Source organism: Ascochyta rabiei, chromosome 15 (genome assembly GCF_004011695.2).
Source record: "Ascochyta rabiei chromosome 15, complete sequence".
Taxonomy (NCBI): Eukaryota; Fungi; Ascomycota; class Dothideomycetes; order Pleosporales; family Didymellaceae; genus Ascochyta; species Ascochyta rabiei.
Window position 1 is genome coordinate 1,487,643 of NC_082419.1, and position 20,770 is coordinate 1,508,412.

General features: G+C 46.6%; 4 protein-coding genes across 4 annotated transcripts, besides 14 other annotated features; 2 read left to right on the forward strand and 2 right to left on the reverse strand.

The window, feature by feature from the left end:
- Positions 1–1,095: 1,095 nt before the first annotated feature.
- On the forward strand, positions 1,096–1,905 carry EKO05_0008899 (uncharacterized protein; the record flags this gene model as incomplete). Its single annotated transcript, XM_038946650.1, has 1 exon — positions 1,096–1,905. One exon carries the CDS (start codon positions 1,096–1,098, stop codon positions 1,903–1,905), a length of 810 nt encoding a protein of 269 aa, XP_038796425.1.
- Positions 1,906–5,286: 3,381 nt separating this feature from the next.
- Positions 5,287–5,791: a mobile genetic element.
- A 27-nt stretch (positions 5,792–5,818) lies between these two features.
- Positions 5,819–5,851: a tandem repeat.
- Positions 5,852–5,914: 63 nt separating this feature from the next.
- Positions 5,915–5,933: a tandem repeat.
- A 68-nt stretch (positions 5,934–6,001) lies between these two features.
- Positions 6,002–6,434: a mobile genetic element.
- Positions 6,435–6,469: 35 nt separating this feature from the next.
- Positions 6,470–6,549: a dispersed repeat.
- Positions 6,537–6,944: a dispersed repeat.
- Positions 6,638–7,391: a dispersed repeat.
- Positions 7,304–7,394: a tandem repeat.
- Positions 7,395–7,405: 11 nt separating this feature from the next.
- Positions 7,406–7,435: a tandem repeat.
- A 54-nt stretch (positions 7,436–7,489) lies between these two features.
- Positions 7,490–8,334: a mobile genetic element.
- Positions 8,335–8,337: 3 nt separating this feature from the next.
- Positions 8,338–15,515: a mobile genetic element.
- EKO05_0008900 (uncharacterized protein) lies at positions 8,790–9,074 on the reverse strand (the record flags this gene model as incomplete). The annotated part of the gene is made up of 2 exons (XM_059637410.1): positions 8,790–8,954; positions 8,976–9,074. 2 exons carry the CDS (start codon positions 9,072–9,074, stop codon positions 8,790–8,792), a joined length of 264 nt encoding a protein of 87 aa, XP_059493393.1.
- On the reverse strand, positions 9,615–10,376 carry EKO05_0008901 (uncharacterized protein; the record flags this gene model as incomplete). Its single annotated transcript, XM_059637411.1, has 1 exon — positions 9,615–10,376. One exon carries the CDS (start codon positions 10,374–10,376, stop codon positions 9,615–9,617), a length of 762 nt encoding a protein of 253 aa, XP_059493394.1.
- On the forward strand, positions 13,281–14,741 carry EKO05_0008902 (uncharacterized protein; the record flags this gene model as incomplete). Its single annotated transcript, XM_038946653.2, has 1 exon — positions 13,281–14,741. One exon carries the CDS (start codon positions 13,281–13,283, stop codon positions 14,739–14,741), a length of 1,461 nt encoding a protein of 486 aa, XP_038796430.2.
- A 133-nt stretch (positions 15,516–15,648) lies between the features above and the next one.
- Positions 15,649–15,729: a dispersed repeat.
- Positions 15,705–20,681: a dispersed repeat.
- Positions 20,682–20,683: 2 nt separating this feature from the next.
- Positions 20,684–20,770: a telomeric repeat.

The following is a 20,770-nucleotide window of genomic DNA, read 5'->3' on the forward strand; positions in this document are numbered from 1 at the left end:
GAACTGCAAAAGCATTGTCTCATTGCAGCGTTTAAGTCTCTCCATGGAGAAGTAGGTGATCCAACCGTTCGTGTTGGTCAGGTCGTCACATTCCAGTGGACAGTCGTGCAGATCTGGGTAGTAGGTTGCCATATCGGCGATGGGTGAGGCATCGTCATCTGTCACAGGCTCAACAGCCTGTGTGCCATCAGGATTGATGGCAGAGCGTACTACGCTCACACCATACAAAAGAGACAAGAAAATTAATCTCATACTAACCAAGATTCAGATAGTAAACGAATAAAATGAGAAACAGTCTTGTGTTCTCATCTTGGGAGGAACACATCTTGCCCTTAACCTTGACGCACCATGGCATATCCATAGCATGGTCATAGTAATCTCAATCGCCGAGCCTCGCGGCTCATCCAGAACAACTCCATATCAAATGACCCGTCTGAGTAAGATAGTCATTGCCTTTGCATCTCGACCCACATCTGCAAACGTTGGTTTTTTGAATTGTAACGCGGGATGGCTGCCGAGCTCTGATTGGTGCTTAAACGCGCTTCTCGAACGGATGGGTCCTGGTGATCTTAGGAGTCACCGGAAGAAACCCTGCATTTGGCAGCTGGTACTTGTCCGCCGTCAGTGGCAAAGGTGGAGCAGCGGTTCGGACATCGTAACTAAGGGGGCAGAGCGTCGGACAGTTCCTGGTTTGGCTTAGTGCTGCGGCGATAAAGGTGATACAGCCACGCAAACAAAGCGGGCGGCTTAACCCGCAGGCGCAAAGACACCACAACAGCCAGCACCCTGCGGCACGGTGGTAGGATTCGCGCTGTTAGCCAAGGCGCCGCACTTCCTGCCGTATGCCTGCCAAGCGTTACCCTAGAGCCGCTGTCGCTACATACCTAGTAACACCACCTGCCGCTACCTTAACCCTGGCCCAAGGCCCAAAAAGTAAAGTGGTATGGGCATGCGGTATATTGTTATTTAAGGCGTGCCTACCTATTTCAAGGGATTGCAGGAGTTGTGCAATTCCATCCCTCACCAGAATCGCTATTTTGCAAAACTGGCCCTTCATCGGCCCGCAGCGCTTGTGTAAGAAATACCTCAACCAAGATGCTAGACCTCGACAAGGTTAGTTACTCGGAGAGTGCTGCAGTCACCGTCATCTGTGATTTCTACAAATTTCTCACCAAGATGTACCTGGACGAGGAGACCGTGGAGTGGCCGCCTGAAGGAGGATGGCCCACTCTGACTAAAAATGCTTTCGGGGGCATGGACAAATCAGACCGAGTCATCTCTCTACTGCGTCAAATTCCTTACATGCAGGACGACTTGGATGGAGAGCTGCGTCGCCAGGGTCTTCCCGAGGCACCGTTTTTCAACTGGAAGGACAACGTCAAGGATGAAGAACCTCTAGATCCAAAGGCAGTTATGGAAGTGAAGATACTCACGGAAGACTTCCTGTGCAATATCATCACGCCAGACCTTGTGGGATTGTTGGAGGGTGGCAAAGACGACAACACTGTTATGCTACTCGACACCAAATATGGAATCGCCTATTGGCCAGAGTGTCCCGATGAGATTAAAGAGGAAACGACCCAGGAACAGGTCCAAGACGACTCCGAAGTCTGGAGCTCCCAGGAGGAGATCGACTGGCGTTGCGATGCACCAGCTTGGACTATCCCAGACTTCTTCGCAATGCTCCAGGAGCAATTTGAGCAGCTTCGGTTCATACCGGTTAATTCTAAGGGGGTGATTAACTCCTGGGCTGGATACTCGGCTGATGGTGAGATGGAGGAAATGCTGCAAGGAATCTACCGGGAGCATGGATGGCCTGATCTTGAGACATACAGAAAAGAGGAGTGCATCAAGGCTGTAAAGGAAGCCTTGGCGGAGCAATACCCTGACTTTAAACTGTATTGAGACTTAGACTATATCGAAATCCAGATTTGATTGGTAGACAAGGATTCTCTTCCTACATGTAAGATAGCCTTCCACGGGAAAGATGTGAAGGAGATCTTTCCCTCGACGCTTTAGTGTTGCCTGGGTAGTGTAATCTAGAATAGCAGCACAGCATGGAATAGCACGCCCTGCCACAGCGGTCAAGCTAACCGAACAGGCCAGCATCAGTATTTCGTTCACAGATTGAATTGAAAACAGAGTTTCCATCCGGCGTGCTCACGTTACAGTGTCTCTGTTCCACCTTTGTATTTTGCAGCTTTACTCCATTGCTCACCAACAACCCACAATGCACGTCATTCAGACTACAGCCCTCCTCCTGTCGACCACTGCAACAGTTATACCTGCTCACCAGACACTCTTGCCTAGAGATGTTCCCACAATCACCCGCGACCCATGGGAGTGTGCCACCGTGAACGCGTCACAATACTTCGACGTTCCAAAACCTACTGGAACAATCTTAACAGCTTTGCTATCTTACGCTGATAAGCTGTATAAGGGCTGTGTTCCCGTTCGGGACCCTTCCAGCAACAGAGACCCAGTGTGCCCGTTTCCTGACGCCTCAAAGTGGTGTGCTTTCACAAAAACTATGGCGTCCACAATGACTCCAGCATACTGGTCCTATGCTAGCTCGGCCTCTTCTTAGTGGTCAGCAAAGAGTTCTGATGCTTCATCTTTCCAGAAAAGATGCCCAAATACATGGTACCAGGTCATAAGAGACACACCAGCAGGAGAGACATGGTTGAACAACACCATTATCTTCTCTGAGTGTTACGAGTCCGCATATCCTGCAACCGCGCTACCATCGCCTCCCAAGATTGGAGCTTGAGCCGCGATTCCAATTCTCAGTCTCAAGGCTTTGTCTAAGGGGAAATCAAGTTGGAAATCATTACACTCGGTCGCATGCATCAGGGCAAATTATGCAATTTTTGTTTAGGAGAGTACAGAATCTGGAGAAATTCATTGCTCCTTAGTAACCAGAATCTTAGAATGCGATAGACTATTCAATAACAGTCATGCTTTTCTAAGCACACTATATCTCTTCTTCACTTGTGAAAACAGCACTCAGCTATAATAAAGCAGAATCTGTTCCCGTTAGTTTTAAAACTCCTTACGGTGCAGTGCAGAATGACCAGGACCATGCCCAGACAGGAAATAGCATTCTCAAAGGTTGTCGCAGATAGCTTTACCAAGATACACGCGGCGCAACTCATCCACTCTTCCGGAGTTGACTGCAGGTACCAGTATCGCTAGTCAAGTAACTTCGGGTAAATTCAGGGACTGGCCCATTGCGCGGACAAGCCCGTGGGACTAGGTAGACGGCAGCCTAAAGTTAAGCGCGGCGATGTAGACAGATCTGTCTTAAAGAGGTCTTGGCAGCTCTCTTGGAAGCTTACCTTGCACCCCGTGTAGTCAGACTGCGATATTGTAGCTCGAACTGTGCCGCAATCACGCCTTCTATTGTAGAATTCAAGACTATGGAAATTTTGCATACTGTAGTGCCCGGTCTGGAACACAAGGCTGGCCTGATCTTCAACTCGACCATGGTGACATGGTTAGGTGAGTCGATTGGTTCAACCGAAAACGTCTCTTGACATACCAAGAGCAGCAATAGCTCTAACAGGATAGCGTGGTTTTAACCCTGTAAACATCGATTCTGGGTCAGGAAATCTTTTGCAAGGCAGTATTAGGCGGCTTTTCCGGGAAGAAGACCAACTGCCGCAGCTCAACAAGAGCGGGATGCCTGTAAACCATTGTGCAAGTGTAAAGCTCCATAGATACTCCGCAACAGATGGAAGATAGAACCCATTTCGAGGAGATTGGTGGCTGCTCACCCATGTAAGGGTGTCCTTACATTTTGGTTCGTAAATGATGCATATTTGGTCGATAGACAAGAGCTCCTCTTGGCGCAGCTCAGTCTTAAATATCCCCAATCAAAGTACGTGTAAGTGGAATTTTAGATAGCAGGACCAGAGTGAAAACATAAATATCTGGGCAACGCACTATTTCATCCGGTATCAGTTTCGTCTTTTCCGCATTCTTCAGCAGCCTTCAATCTTTTTAATGGTCGGTGCAACAGCCCTCATGGGCATCTATGCCCTTCTTGCCAGTTCAGAATCTACTGGCCGTTATTTCCAAAAAAGAGATTGCTCTATCACGTTTCCTGCTTATAAGGGTGATACTTGTGCATCAATAGCAGACAGTTAGAGCATCTCGGAAGCTCAGTTTCTCAGCTTCAACCCAGGAGCCGTCTGCTCTGCGCTTGAAGTTGGCAAGGAGTACTGCGTTGAGTGGTCTGGCACACCGCCTGCGTTGCCCAAATCGCCAAAGACATCATCCACACCAACCCCAACACCGACCCCAGCTCCCACTACTTTATCGACGGTGACCAGCACCAAAATCACTACCATCGCTCCAGTTGCAACTTGTGCCTCTACACCTGCTGGTGTCGTTACACCCTCTCCCATCCAGGTACGTACCAATTTGATTGCTAAGCTGCGCCCTCACTGATTCAATTCAGACTAGAATGACATGTAGTTGCACAAAGTTCTACAAGGTCGCTAGTAGAGACAGTTGCTAGCAAATCGCAAACAACAACGGCATTACACTCGACAACTTCTATGCATGGAACCCGGCCAACGCCGACTGTAAGAGTCTGTTCCCTAGCAATTATGCCTGCGTCGCAAAGGGTGCACCAGTCACAACTACAAAGACCACAGCCATCCCGACCTCCACAGGGCCGTTCATTCCCTAGCTCTGCACTTTCGATCTTAAGAAGGGTGAGTACGTCTGCCCGACAGCACCCCCTACAGCAACCCCCACTTCAGTCAAGAACCCTGCTCCCGGCCCAACGCAAGAGGGTATTAATGCTAAGTGCAACAAGTGGGTCCTTCAGAAGACTGGCGTGTACTGCTTTGATATGGCCAAAGCAGCTAGTGTTGCGCTGGACAGGCTGTATACGCTGAACCCTGCTCTTAAGGGAGACTGCAGTGGTCTCTGGCCTGGATATGCTTACTGTATCGGTACATTGTGATATACTTCGAGTATTAAGCTGCAATCAACGCTCCTAAAATGGTTGTAGTATATATGATACAAGAAAAATGATCTTTATTAATTATAATGATTATATTTTAACGTGTTTCACCGCGAGCGGCGCGCCCTTACTAACATTGCAACCCTTACTATATATCACAACCATGCCACCACAACGCTACGCGCTACAATCCTAATAAAAAGGCACACCCTATCTTGCTATCTAAGCTACAGAAGCTTTTGCACTAGATAGTACCAGGCACGCATCTAAGGCATTTAATGTGCCAGAAACAACGTTAAGACAACGACGCACTAGAAAGCACGCCTAACGCAACTGTTAACCTAACTGAAGCAAGCTAGACAAGAAAGAGGAGGAGGCGATAGTAGCATGTATACTTAAGCTAGACACGTAAGGAATAGGCGCTACAAGGAGTATAATGTAAGACTTAGCTAATAGTCTCCTTACTGCACGTAGTAAAGAACTTGTTAGCAAGAACTAGGTAGACAGGTTTAGAATGCGTACTAAGAAGGCTAAGCTTTAACACAGTTGCTAATATAATTGTTAATAAGCCCTAAATAAAAGTCTACGCATTATAGAGCCCTAGTTTAAGCTAGTAAGAAAGATTAAGGAGATATACAGGATCCTAGAAAAAGAGTTAAGTAAAACATAACTTTAGTAAGTCTAGCTTTATAATAGGCATAATTGCTGCTAATATAGTCTTTATAGGATCTAAGAAGTAAAGTAATCCTAAGAAGATAAAGCTAGGTAACTAATTCTAGTTTGTAATTATCTATGGTATCTACGCTGGCAGATAGGTCTTATACAAGGAATACTTAAAAACTAACTATCTAATTCTACTTCTTCTTATACCTTTACACCTTTAAGTACCGAAAGGAATTAGAGGTACTAAACAGGAGATAGTAGCACCCGTTAGTAGGCAGAGAAAGAGAGAGAGAGAAAAAGGATGAATGTAGAGAAAATTTGTTGATATAATAGATAGGTTGATAGGTTAGAGTGTCTCTCTAGTTGATTAATTGATTAGTTTAACGTCCTGTGTGGGTCTAAGACTATATAAGACGAGAGCAGTTAAGCTGCTCTAGTAATTTAAGGAGTGTGTTTGTATAAAGGGATAGTAAATATGTGTTTGCAGTTATATAGTGAGAGCCTATGCTCTTAGTAGTAAATAAAGGAGTTTAGGTGTCTGTTGTTTGTTGTAGGTACCACTTGCGTGTACCTACTTTAGTCTCTAAAATAAAAGCTAGAGTAGCTATAATTCCTTGGTCTGTGTGTAGCAGTAGGGCTATTGTTAGCTTTTGTCCTTGTAAGCTGTCTTGCATTGTTTCCCTTACTTCTCTGTATTCTTTACAGCTAAGTAGAAGGTGTTGTAATGTTTGTATGTGGCTGCAGATACATTTGTTATTATCTACCTTCTATATATTATGTAGATATGCCTTGTTATTACGCTGGTAAAAGGGTAGGGGGTACCCTAGGGTAGGATAGGGGCTGGGTACGGTCCGCACGGACTAGGGGTAGGGGTAGAGGTAGGGTAGGGTCCACATAAGGTAGGGGTAGGGTACAGTCAGCACGGACTAGGCGTAGGGGCAGGGTAGGGTAGGGTTTGGGGTAGGGTCTTAAGGGAAGAGGTAGGCCTAAGTAGGGCCTGTAGGTGTCGGCGTGTAAATCTTTAACAAAAGCAGTCATTGCAAAACCTTGTACTACAGAGATATAGAAAAAAACGAGCGCTTTTAAACGGTCCATATACCGTGAGATTGTGAGCAAAACTAATAGAGTTACAGCAGTTGTTGTGTAAATCCTAGGTTGTCACAATGTAGGCCTACGTAACAACTGCTGTAACTCTACCAATTTTGCTCAAAATCTCACAGTATATAACCCGTTTAAAAGCGCTTATTTTCCTCTACATTTCTGCAGTACGACGTTTTACAATGACTGCTTTAGTTAAAGAGTTACACGCCGACACCTACGGGCCCTACTTAGGCCTATCTCTTCCCTACCTCTACCCCTACCTGTAACTCTTACAGTAAACCAGCTATTAAAAAATCTTGTACAAGGAAAATATAGAGCAAAGAAAGCACTTTTAAACAGTCTATATTCTGTAAGATTCTAAGGGAAACTAGTAGAGCTAGAGCAGTTGTTACGTAGGCCTACATTGTAACAACCTAGGATTTACACAATAACTGCTGTAACTGTACTATTTTTGCTTAGAATCTCACAGTATATGGACTGTTTAAAAGTGCTCCCTTTGTTCTATATCTCTGCAGTACAAAGTTTTGCAATAACTGCTTTAGTTAAAGAGTTAGACAGTGACACCTACCCTACTCTACCCCTACCTATACCCCATGTAGACCCTACCCTACCTCTATCTATACCCTATGTAGACCCTACTCTACCCCTACCCTCTTAGCATGGAATTAGCGTAGGTAGGGTTAGGGTAGGGTAGGGGAACATCACGTGATGTACCCTACCCCTACCTAACCCCTACCCTTTTACTACTGTACAAATACCTTCTATACAGTTAACCTGTTATAAGTTTATTTTCCTTATTTCTAGTACACTACTAGTAAACTTAGCTTACTAGTCTGCACTCTTAACACTACTATAATATCTAACCTGCTTATGTTAATGCACAAGAATAAGACCAGCTAGGGGAAGTAGAGGAGTAACCCAAAAACTAGGATTCTGTTCTAAGAGCAGCTCTGCGCATTAGACACGATAGATAGTCTACAGTCCTATTAAATACGCCCAGTTTCTATAGTACTTAACCTTAACTAGAGTAACTTTTATCTAGGCACCTATCTTAACATTTTTAAGCTAAGGCGGACAGTCTAAACTAGAAGGGCACTATTGTTGTCCCTGTGTTTGCCTCTATGTTTTAAAACAATCTAGAACTCTAGAAAATAGTAGATAAATGCTTTAACATATATAACTATTATACTTATATAAAGTATAGTAAAAGCAATCTAGAGTAGTATAGAATTATGTACTACTCTGTTATCTAACAACTAGTAAGGGGTAATCTTTAGTACTAGCTTCACTATACAGTACTCTATTAATTAACTAACTTAATCTTCTACCTATACTACACTAAATACACTAAGCCTAGAGATTAGATATTCTTTAAGTATATAAATTACAACCTCTATAACGCTATAGAGTTAGGTAGAGGAATAGACATAATACAAGGCTTAGTATCCTTTAATAATAAGGATAAAGAAAACTACACTATTACTCTAGAAGGCTTCTACAATTTAGTTCTAAAATACTTAGCTTAGAGGAAAGATAATAGAATTAGGCAATGCTGTAGTTATATTAAGGGGTAGGTAGATATAGTTAGCTACCCTCCCAGTGATTATACGAACAAAGACAGTGTATTTGTTCGCTTTGCCTATGTAAATTTTAGCGTAAGCACAGACACTCGACTGTATTTGTTCGCTTTTTCAGCGTGAATTTGTTCGCTGTTCCTGAAGTCAAATATTGCTGCAACAATTGCGGAACGTGTACAAAGTGCGTCCCAATTATATGTTAAATTTCTAGAAGAATCGAGCATACGGTACGTGAGTAGAATATAGTAGATGTTTTAATATTAATGTTTGCGATGTTGTAGGGCAGTATCGATAAGGTATGTAGCACAATGTTTAGAGTTAAGCGCAGGTAACATCTACTCTACAGGATGGAACAATTCAAGCAAAGTTAGCTGACGCAACCGCGGAGCTGGCGTAGGACTCTTCGGCGAAGCATGACTTTGCTCTCTGGTGCTGTCGTTAACGCTGTTGTCAGTTTCGTCGTCTTTGCTGTCTTAAATCTCTTCCACCTTATAGATGGTTGCTGGCGCCTCCGCCTCAATGCTCAGCGTTTTCTTCTCGTTGATGGGCCCGCCAGCAATTCCCTCTGGCCCTAACCAGTTCTTAAGTGCCTTGCTAGCTGCACAAATGTCTAGACACTCCTTCTTAAGTAGCTCAATCTAGACATGCAGCTGGCCTACACAGAGGGTGCGTTCTATCCAGCAATTCGCAATCTCGTCGTGTGGTATCAGGGTCAGAATGCCCCAGCCTAGCTCCTGACTAATGGAGTACCAGCGCATGGCTTGGCCTAACCGTCGTCTAAACACCTGCTTGTCCTTCTTAGTAGCGTTGGGACTAACTAACTCTACTAGCGCTGCAACTGCCTCTGTGCAGATCTGTCCCTTTCCGTATCAATTTTGCGTCCTGTTGTTGCTAGATACAAAGTTGTTATGCCAGATCTGCGCTATCTTGTTAGAGTATGCTTAACCTAGGAGAGCTGACGCCTATTAAGACTTAATATAGACAGCTGCTAGCTCTGCTTCGTAACGTGTGCACATGTTCCAGGCAAAGCAGAAATCCCTGTCAGCATTGTTGCGCACACTTAGCAGCTGCAAGCGCTTAGCTCCCGCACTAGTCCTGCTCTGGCTGCCAGCGAGCTCGCCGCCACCTCTGAAGGGTAAGCCACGTTCTCGCCAAGCCTGCAGGAACTGGGCAGCGTGGTACCGAGAGGACTGGTTTCCAAGCACGCGCGCTTTCTCTAGAAGGGTGCAGGCCGTGAGGTAGGGAGTTTGGGTGGAGCTGTAGAAGTCCGTGTCATCAGAGACCGGCTGCTTAATGATCTAGGCGACAACGGACTTGTCCTTTTGCACAATAGAGGTGTAGGCAGCCTGCTCTGGAAGAGGAGCCTTGTCGCCAGGTGCTACCAGACCAAGGGCAAGCCGCTTCTTCGCACGCGAAGTGGCGAGTGTCCTGCTGCGTTTTTGCTCCGCACGGCGGTTGTTGTTAGAGATGGTAGTGATGTGCAGAGGGGAGTCTTTCAGCTGCTCATCCGGTTCGCTAGGCTGTGACAGCTGAGGGCTGGCTGGATGTGTCTTATTGGTGGTTGTTCGAGCGCGCTTTGGTGTAGGGGCCGGCGCAGATAGGTGTGGCCGCTTCTTTTGTTGCAGGGGTGGAGCAGAGGCCTGTTGTAAAGGGGAAGCAAAGGGCTTCTGCGCAGACGGCGGCTCTTCCATCCCGTCCTCCGCAAGCGACTCGGCCGCGCAGACCAGACGATCCCAGATATTGTCAGGCAGGACGTCGTCGGCGAGCGTCTCGCGCAGAAGCCAGATCGCTGACAAGACGGAGTGGGCAATAAAGACGGGCTTGCAGACGCTGGCATCGTCACGGGTGGGGATCAGCCATCCTGCGCTGTGCGGACGAGCACCTGGATCACGCTGCAAGCGTGAGATGGTCGCTCGGCAGAAGAAGAGCTTCTTGTAGTCCTCATTCGGCGGCTCGTACGCGTAGTTGCGAACGAAGTCAGCTTCGCTGGCCAGAGGAAAGCTCCGACAACCGCCATTAAACCGCTCTGCGGCGCTGTCTAATGCTGCCAACCAGTGCATTATCGACTTGTGTACTGCGAATGAGGTTGCAAGCAGAAGTTTGGACGAAGGTTGTGCAGAAAGGGGGTTAGGTGTTGTTGAGGTTCTGACGCGGTTACACCGCGGCACCGAAAGTCAGGCCGCGCACAGATGTACCACGACGCCCTCACCAACCAGCATTAGCAGAGCTAGGAGCGCAATTAAACCAAAAGCAAGATCGATACACAGTCTGTCAATCAATATGCCAGGGGATAGCAAACACTAGGCTAACAGACGTGTTGCATAGCGCCTACTTGTGTCCCTTCTGCTCCTTACACCATAGAACTATTTGCGCAGCTGTTTAAACACCAGCCTGAACTTCGAGTTGTAGTTTGTAAACCATGTGCCACTGCTATTCCACCAGCGCAGATCGTTACGCACCTCAAAGAGCGCTATCCTAAGGTCACAGTCGCTACGCGCAAGAGCCTGGCGGCAGCTGTACGCGCGCTACCAAACCTTGCGTGGAGTCTAGGAGACGTGCGTGTACCAAGGCCGGCTAAGGAGCCCGTCTTTGGTCTAAAAAGCTAAGAAGACGGGCTGGTATGCTTGTTGGAGCGTTGTTGGTATACCTGCATCTCGCTGCAGGGCATGCAGAAACATTGCAAGGATAAGCATGGCTGGGTGAACGAACAAAAGCGAGGGGGAGATATGAGGCAAAAGAGCAAGCACTCGCGCAACCAAGTATGGCGAGACAGCCAATCCTGCCAGCGCTTGTTCAGAGCTGTTGGCTGGCCGGCGTATGTTGCAGTCGAGACGAGCGTTGGAGCTGCGACTCTAGCAGACATCTCCCAGAGAGTGAAGGCAGATCGCCAGCATCAGCGAGAAGAGCGTGAGGCAGCAGCAGCGCAGGATAAGATTAAAGAGGGCATCCGTTCGCAGGCTGATCCGTGGCTAGAGCTCACAGAATGGGTCCCGCACCTACAAGGTATCCTAAGGGCGGCACTTCTGCGCGCTAAACAGCTAGCTGGTGGGGAGGTAGACGCGCGTAGGAAGGAAGAAGTAGCGTTTGACAACACAGGCTTACGCGATGTTTGCAAAGCTATAGAGCGGCTGATACAAAAAGCGTTCAATAGCAGCCGAGCTGAGGTTGTCGGCAGACTCGCACTGGAGATTATCGAGCGACGTGAGGCAGGCGCAGAATCGAACGAGCGGCCCTTCTACGCTAGGCATCGAGTCGGTACAATCAAGAAGTACAGCCAGAAGCTGGTAAGCATCCTCTGCTACCTGTGGCGCACATATAACCAGGTCGAGCGGCCGCTATATAAACTTACCAGCACGCAAGACGCCCTCTTGGTGTCACTCCAGTAAATAGCCCGCTCAGACGACGCTGCGAAGAAAGAGAAACTGGAAGAGCGATGCCTGCGCTTTTGGATCGCCTTGCTTAACCACAGCCTGACTGGCGACGAGCACGAGAGCGCACTGCTGAGCGGAGTGGCTGTCCTCGGCCTCAAGCCTGATCACCATGGCGGTGGGTAGGTTCCGGCGCACGAGTTCTCGCCAACGCTGTCTGCTTTGATTACTACCTCGAAAGCGCTCGTAGTGCATCATGCCCGCTGCCAGCAAGATAAAGCGCTTCAGAAAGACCCTTGTACAGCACCTACTGCGTATGAGCTAGTTAAAGACATGTCTGAACGGTTTATGACGCTGTCCGACTTCAAAGGCACACCCAGTCCTATGAATCGAATGCTCCGCTTGCGTACGCTAGCTAGAACACAGGCAAAGCAACGTAATACTCCTGGTATCGTGTCGTAGGATAGAGATCGGCTTCTCATTGACAAGCAGAGCTTTTCGCTAGCCGATCTCCGGTCGATGGTGAAGGGACTCTGCGAGACGGTGCGGTTGCAGCTATTCAAGGACGTCCTACTCTTGGATCTAGACGAAAGGGGTTGCGTGCGACCCAGGACTACCCCGCTTCCAGAGGTGTCTGTGGACAAACTCGTCGATCAGCCAGCCGAGCTGGCTACAGGCTGGAGCTTTCTGAAGCACCCCAACAACTAGCTAGATAGATGGCAAGACTGGCTTCTAGACCGGGTGTTGGACGAGGCTCCGCTAAGGGAGAGATTCATTTGTGGGATAGATAGCACACAACAGCCGGAACGGACGCTATGGCGCAATGACGCTGTAGCTAGGTACATAAAAGGAGTGCGTCGGTTTAAAGAAGGCCTCTTTACGCTTGTTCACATGTCTGGCGGCGGGCCTGGTCGCAGGACAGAGATTACCTCGATACAGTGTGAGAACAGTGCAGACGGGGTAGGGTATCGGGGGGTGTTTGTAGAGGGTGGCCTGGTATCCTTCACCACTACGTACCACAAGGGGTATAGCTTTAGCAAGCGTGTCAAGACGATCTACCGCTATGTTCCCTGGGAGGTGGGTAAGCTGGTGGTGTACTTCCTCAGGCTCAGTCGACCGTTCATAGATGATCTCCAGATACTGCACAATGGCGTTGCCCGCCCTACCGCTTTCATCTGGGAGCCAGAGCCGGAGGAGCAGTGGGGCGACGAGAGCGATAGCAAAGAGAGCGACGACGGAGACAAGTACGGCAAAGCCGACCGTGAGAAGGCACGATCCGCTAACCTAGACAGGTACTGGGGCACCGATCGCATACGCCGTGTCCTGCGCAAGCAGACCTTTCAGTACATGAACACCGCTCTCAGCACCCGCGCCTGGCGGCATGCCTACCCAGCCATCCACCGAGAGCTGGCAAGAGATGGACAAGCACGCGACTGGTTGGAAGTGCTCTACTGGAACAAAGCGCCAGCGAAGAGCAACGCGCAAGCGTTGCAGTCCAGCCACAGCCTTGAAACAGAGGAGGGCAACTACAGCCGCTCCATGATGGAGTCTCCCTTTTAGACCATGGCTGAGCGGGAGGAGTTCTGGCGGGTGAGCATGGACTGGCATCGCGTGCTGGAGTTTGCATCTGCCTGGGAGGACGGCCGCATGCACCCCGGTGTTCGCGCGGAGATGGTAGCGCAGCAAGAGAAGCAGGCGCTCCAGCGCTGGTCGTCGCTCGCGATGGTGGACCTCAAGGCAGAGTTCAGGCGACTCGCTGGACGGCCGGACGCCAAGTATCGTGGCAAGCAAGAAGAAAGCCTTAAGGCTGTGATGCAGCGACAGCTGCGCGTGCTAGTTGTTATGGCTACTGGCACCGGCAAGAGTATGCTGTTTATGCTGCCCGCGTCCGTCTCGCCAGGCGGCGTCTCCGTGGTCGTGGCTCCGTTGAATGCCTTGCGAGACGATCTGCAAGATCGCTGCGACCAGCTCAGCATCCCCTGCGCGAAGTGGGATGGAAGAAGACCGCCGTACTGGGCTCGTATTGTGCTGGTAACGCCTAAGAGCGCAGTCACGAAGGCGTTCGGCAGGTTCATTAACGAAAAGCGCATGCTCCATCAGCTAGATCGTATCGTGATAGACGAGTGCCACGTGCTGCTGGAGTCGACACAGGACTGGCGGCCAGACCTCCTCAAGATGGTGGAGATGACGGAGAAGGGCACACAGGTTGTCTACCTGACTGCAACCTTGCCGCCCACGCTGCAGCCCGCCTTCTTGCACACCGCAGGGCTCGATGCCCAGACCGTAACCATATGCCGCGATGAACGCACCACGCAAACGAACATTGCGTACCAGGTGCTAGAGTACACACGTGGCACGCTAGAAAAAGTACTTATTAAGCTTGTGGCTGCGAAGAGGAGTAGGTACGGACCTAAGGCGCAGATCATCGTCTATTGTCCAACTGTGGACGAGACGAAACGGCTTGCGAAGCTTCTGCAGTGCTCTGCATACTACCGTCAGATGGGCTCAGACGAGGAAAAGGCACGCATGGTGCGAAGCTTCACCCTGGGCATAGAGAAGCTTTGTACAGCCACGAACATGCTGGGTCTTAGGCTCGACGCTGCAGGCGTCCGGGTGGTGATCCACGTTGCCATGTGTCCCCTGCTGCTCCAATATGTGCAAGAGAGCGGCCGGGCGGGACGAACGGGGCTTAACAGCAAGTCTATTGTTATGAGAGCGTGCTATGTAACAAAAGAGGGGAGGGTAGAGAAGGCGCTCGGCTACAAGCTGGAGCGACCTGCAAAGGAGTTTATGACAGTCGAATCCTGTCGGCGAATCGCGATAGACAAGCACATGGACGGCAGACAGAACAGGCAGCAATGCGAGATGGGAGAGTCGAAGTGTGATCTATGCGAGCGACACCCCGGTAGTACCAAGCGACAAGCCGTCGAAGAAGAGCAGGAAGAGCCAGAGGAGACGCAGGCCGACACTGCGGCGGTGGCAGCAGAGGAGCAGCGCAGATGTATAGAGCGAGCTATAGTCGTTAAAGAGCAGAGGGTTAAGATCCAGCAACAGTGAAGGACGGAACAAAAAGTATATGACCTGGAGCGGCTAGAGCAGCACTTCCAGCGCTGGAGCAATGCGTGCGCCATCTGCATAGCCACTCAGGCTGACCCGGCGCGCCACGACTGGAAGGACTGTTCAAAGGCCAGCGGAGCGCAGATGACATTAATGGAGTCTAAGGTGAAATCTATGCACTAAGTGAAGTGGGAGAAGTATGCGCGGTGTTTTTACTGCTGGGCGCCCCAAGCCATCTGCAACAAGTGGGAGGAAACAAGCATACAGGGTGCGTTTAAGACACAAGGGATGCATGTGCCTTGCCAGTACGATGGAGTGCTCCAGAGAGCAGTAGCTGCGCTGCTTGCCTGCCAGCCACTGATGTGCACGCCATGGCTGGAGCAGCAGATGTAAGACGCCGCGATTGTGCACGGTAGCAATGAGCTCCAGCTTTACAAGTGGCTCGGATTAAAGATCAAGATGGGCCAGAGAGACGCGAGCCAGATGTGTCGTTTCCTATATGCTTGGGAGGAGGGGCATGTGCAGTCGTATTTAGCAGACTAGAAAGAATGTGTTTGATATAACCGTAACCCGAAACCTTAGGTCAGGAGAAGTCAGGAGAAACGTGCTGTAGGCTGACTTGCGACTGCACAGTGATCACAAGTCAGAAAGTGCAAAACAGCCAAATAGCAACACAGACACTTCAGAGACGTAGAAAGAAACGCCCAGAGAAGGGCCACCGACCAAAGTAGTCCCCACAACCCGAGTGATACCCGCCAACCCGAGTGATACCCGCCAACCCAAGTAGAGCCCCCTAACCCAAGTAGAGCCCCTAACCCATGCGGATCCCCCAACTTAAGTAGAACCCCCAACCCAAGTAGAGCCCCCAACCCATGCGGATCCCCCAACCTAAGTAGAGCCCCCGACCCAAGTAGAGCCCCCAACCCAAGTAGAGCCCCCGACCCAAGTAGAGCCCCCAACCCATGCGGATCCCCCAATCCACGTAGTTAGCACCAACCCGCATAGTCAGCATTAACCCGCGTAGTAAGCATCAACCCGCGCAGTAAGCATCAATCCACATAGTCACATGGTCAGCATCAAGCCGCGTAGTCAGCACAAACCCGCGTGGTTCCCTGAGTAGTTCCACAAGTAGTGCGTCAACCCAAGTGGTTGCCCCACCCGAGTGGCACGTCCAACCCGAGTGGGTCCCCCAATCCAAGTGGTTCCCAAGTAGTTCCCTACGTGGTTCCCTAAGTAGCGCGCCAAGTAGTGCGCCACCCCAAGTGGTCCGAAAGTAGTCCCCCAAAGTGGCCCGAAAGTGGTCCCTGCAAGCCAAGGGAGTCCACATCAGTGCCCCCAAGTAGTAAGAGCCGATCATTTAAGAAGAGCCCCCGATCCAGGAAGAGCCCACAATCCGGAGAGAGCAGACCAAACCAAGTGAGTCCCTATCTGAAAGCAGCCGTGCGTATTGAAGAAAGTGAGAGTCAGGACAAAGTAAATTTGGATAGATAGTAGAGTAGTTAAGAAAGACATGCGCAATAGGTAGAAGAGCCAGCAGGATGGTGGATGGGAGAGGTACAAGAAGTTGTTCGTGCAAGAGGGCGTCAATCGCGTTGATCGCGCGAATTTAGATTAGGCAGGGTTGGTTGCTTTGTAAATCGGGTATAAGAATAAATGGTAGAGGGAAAGGGCATTTAAACAGGGTATTAGGTGGATTGGAAAGATGGAACGGGATAAAAATGACGTAGAGCAAGGTGTTTTGGGCGTTTACATAGTATTGTTACAAGATAGAACAGTAGTTAGGGGAAGTTTAGCAAATCCGATTGTGGTGCCGCAGCCTAGAAAGGCATTCCTGAACCTGTAGATGCCGTAGTGCGTGAGAGAGGGGCGGGCGGAGGGCCCGTCAGGTGTCACAAAGCAGTTGGGCAGGGCGGTAGAGGGTAAAGGAGAAAGAGGGGAGGTGGGTGGGGCCGTGATAAGGCATCACGAGCAAAGGATGAAGGAGAGAAGAGAGTAGAATAAGGGTGGGCGGTGGGCCTGTGATAAGGTATCACGGGAGAGGGGGGTAGAGGGTTGGGCGGGGGGGGCCCGTGGATGTGCCCCCGGAGCGATGCGGTTAAGAGTGAAGGAGGGGAGGTGTTTAAGACCGTGAAGCGGGATAGAGAAGAGTAGCAGGTAAGCAGGGTGAAGAAGAGAAAGTGGGTGGGCGGTAGGCCCGTCAAGTGTTACACAAGAGTGAAGAGGCAGTTATAGAGATAGATAAGCGGTACAGAGAGCGGTTTTAAGGCGAATTTTTTTCAGCAACGCAATGGTAGTAGCAATTAGAGTAGCGTTGTTCATGCAGCAGTATAACAGCGCGCAAGTAGCAGAGATAGGGTTAAGAGATGTATAAAAGAAGAAAAGGAAAGAAAAGAGAAATAAAAGAATTGTTAAGAGAAGAGAATAGTAGAGAGGATAAAGTAAGAAGAGAAGTAGAAAAAGGTAAAAAATTGTTAAAAGAGTGTTAGTAGGATAGAAAAGATAGTTAAATGTAGTATTTAATAAAGAGAGAGTGTAAAAGTATTAGAAAAGATATTTAAAGTGATTAAGATGTAAAGATAGTAAATGAAGAAAAAAGAGTAGAAAATAGAGAAAGATGAAAAGAAAGAATTAAAAAGAAGAGAAGAAAGTAGAAGAAGAAGTTAGTTTATTAAAAGATGTATGAAATAAAAGAGTAGTTAAATAGAAGGTGAAAAGAAAAGAAAGATTAGAAAGAGTAAAAGTTGAGAAAAGAAAGAAGGTTGAAGAGAAAAAGTGTAGAAAGAGGAAGGAAAGGAAAAAGTAAAGTAAAAAGGAAAGTTGTAGTTTGTTAGAAATTTAAAAAGGTTGAGGAAGAAGTAAATAAGGAGAAAAGAAGAGAAAAGGTATAAAAAGAAGTAAAAAGTAGAGAGTATATGTTTAAAGAGTTTATAAAGAGTTTAGGGAAAGAGATAAGAGATAGAAAGAAGAGAGAGATTGAGAAGAAAATTTAGAAAAGTAGAAAGAATAAGAATAGAGTAAAGAAAGTAAGAGGTAAGGATAGAAGAAAGAAGTAGAAGAAAAGGAAAAGAAGTTAAAAGAGGTTAGTTAAGAAGAAAATAATGTTTAAGAAAGAAAGATAAGAGAGTAAAGTAGGTTAAGAAGAGAGTAAGAATAATAGGTAGGTGTTAGTATAGAAAGAGAGTATAAGTTTAGAAAAGAAAAGTTAGTAGGGTAAGAAGTAAAAGTAGTGTAAATAAAAGAAAAGAAGAGAGAAGAAGGTTAAAAAGAGAGATAAAAGTAGAAGGTTTTAAAAAATAAAGAAAGTAAGTTGTAAGAAAGAGAGTAAGAATAAAAGAGAAGAGTAGGGGTTAAGTGTAGGAGAAGAAGTAAGAGTAAGAGAAAGAAGGTGTAAGGATAAAGGTGGGAATATTAGTATAGGAAGAAAGTGTAATTTTAGAGAGAAAAGTAAAAAAAAATTAAGTTAGTAGAGTAAAAGATAGAGTAAAGAGTAAATATAGGTGTAAAGAGAGAAGGAAGAAAGTTAAGGTGTTAGAAAAGAGAGTAGTAGAGAAAAGTAAGTGGAAAAGATGAGTAGAAAAGATAAGAAGAAGAGAGTAAGTATTAGGAGTAAAAAATTAGAGAGAGAAGAGAAAGGTAGAAAGAGAATAAGTAAGATAGAGAGAGGGTAAGTGAGAAAGTAAGTGTATGTGTTAGGAAGAAGGTAAGGAATAGAGTGAGAGAAAGTAGAGAAGAAAGTAATAGTAATAGTTAGGTTTTAGTGTGAGAAGAGAGATAGGGTTTGGAGAAAAGTTAGAAGAGTAAAATTTAAAGTTTTAAAAAAGAGAGAAGAAGGAGAATAGGAAAAGAAAGAGTAGTAGTTTAAAGAAAGATTATTAAAAAGTAGAGAAGATTAGGAGTAGTAGAGTAAGGAAAGGAAAGGATAAGGGAAGTAGAAAGGATAAGAAAAGTAGAAAGGATAGAGAAAAGTAGTAAGGATTAGAGAATAGGTATTGTGAGTAGAAGAGTAGAGGGAAGAAAAAGATAAGAGAAGAAGAAGTAGGAGAGAGTAGAATAAAGAGAAGAGTAAAGTAAGGAAGAGAGTAGAGTAAGGAAGAAGGAGAGAATAAGTGTAAGGGTTAGGGTTTTAGAGTAAAAAGAGGGTTAGGGTTTTAGTGTAAGAAGAGAGGTTAGGGTTAAAGTAGGAGAGAGTGTGGAAAGAGAAGAGGTAGAGGTAAGAGTGTAAGTAAAAGTAAGGAGTAAGGTTTAAGTGTAAGAGAAGAGTAGAGGTAGGAAAGAGAGAGTAGAGAAGAGGGTGAAAGTAGAAATAAGTAGAAGTAAAGGTAAGGGTGAGGGAGAGAAAGTAGGAGGAAAGAAGAATTTAAGAGTAAGAGAGGGTAGAGTGTAAGAGGAAGAGTTAAGGAGAGAAGTAGAGAGTAAAGATTAGAAGAAGGAAGAAAGTAGGGATAAGGAAGAGAAAGTGTAAAGGTTTTAATGTAAGAATAAAGAAGAGTGTAAGAGTAAGTATAAGGGTTTTAGTGTAGGAAGAGGGTTGGGGTTTTAAGTAAAAGTAGAAGAAAAGAGAAAGATGTAGTAAGTGGTAGAAAAGAGTAGAAGAAAGAGAAGGAAGAAGTAGAATAAGTTAAAGAAAAAGTAGTGTTTAAGAGTTAAGAAAGTAGGAAAAAGGAGAAGAAAGTAGAGGTAATAAGTAAAAAGAGAAAAGAAGTAGTAGAAGTAGTAGAAGAGGTAGTAGTAGAGAAGGAGTTTAGATTGTAAAAGGGTTAGGGTTTTAGTGTAGGAAAAGTGTTAGGGTTTTGGTGTAGGAAGAGTAGGTAAAGGTTGAGGAAAAGAAAGGTGAGAAAAGGAAAAAAGAAGAAAGAGAGTTTTGTAGTAAAGTTTTAGAAAAAGAAGGAGAAGGTGAGTGTAGGTTAAAGAAGAAAGTAAGAGGTGAAAAAAAAGTAAGTAGAAGGAAGTAAGTGTTAGGAGTAAAAAAGTAGAAAGAGAAGGAGAGTTAAGAAGAAGAATTAAGAAGAAGAGAGTAGAAGTGAAGGTGAAAAAGAGGGAGAAAATGTAGGGGTGAGGGAGAAAGAGAGTAAGAGAGTTAAAGAAGAAGAGTGTAAGGGTAAGGGGTAGGGTTAAGTTAGAAAGAAGAGTTAGAGGAGTTTAAGGGTTGGGGAAAAAAAGGGTAGAAGAGAAGGAGGTGAAAATAGAAGAGAGGGAAGAAAAGTAAAGTAGAGTGTGAAGAAAGTAAGAAAAAGAAAGTAAGAGTAAAAGTAGTAGTAGAAAGAGAAGTAAGGATAGAAGGAAAAGTAGAAGAAAGAATAAAAGAGTAGAGGAAAAGAAAAGAAAAGGGAAAAGGGAGTAGAGGTAGAAGTAGTAGTAGTAGAGAAAAGGGTTAGGGTTTTAGAGTAAGAAGAGTGTTAGGGTTTTAGTGTTAGAAAAGAGGTTAGTAGAGAGAAGTAAGTGGAAAGAGTAGGAAAAGAAAAAAAGAAGGAAGGAGGTTTTAGAGTTGTAAAGAAGGAAAAAGAAGGTAAGTGTAAGGTGAAGAAGAGAGTAAGGAGTTAAAAAGAGGTAGGTAGGAGAAGGTAAGTGTTAAGAGTAAAAAAGAAAAGAGATAAGAAAAAGATAGAGAAAAAGAGTTAAGAAGAAGGAGTTAAGAAAGAGTAAGAAAAAAAGAGGTTAAGGTGAAAGTAGAAGAGAGTGTAAGTAAGAGTAAGGTTTAGGGTTTTAGTGTATGGAAAGAGGGTAGGGTAAGAGAAAAGAAGAGAAAGAAGAGAAGAGTAGAGGTAAAAGAGAAAGAGTAGAGATGAGTGTAAAAGGAGTAGTAAGTGTAAGTAAAGGTAAGGAAGAGGGAGGGTTTAGAAGTAGGAGAGGGTGTAAGAGTAAGGGTTAGAAGAAGGAAGAAAGAAAGTAGGAGTAAAGAAGAGAAAGTGTAAGAGTAAGTGTTAGGGTTTTAGTGTAGGAAGAGGGTTAGGGTTAGGGTTAGGGTTAGGGTTAGGGTTAGGGTTAGGGTTAGGGTTAGGGTTAGGGTTAGGTTAGGGTTAGGGTTAGGG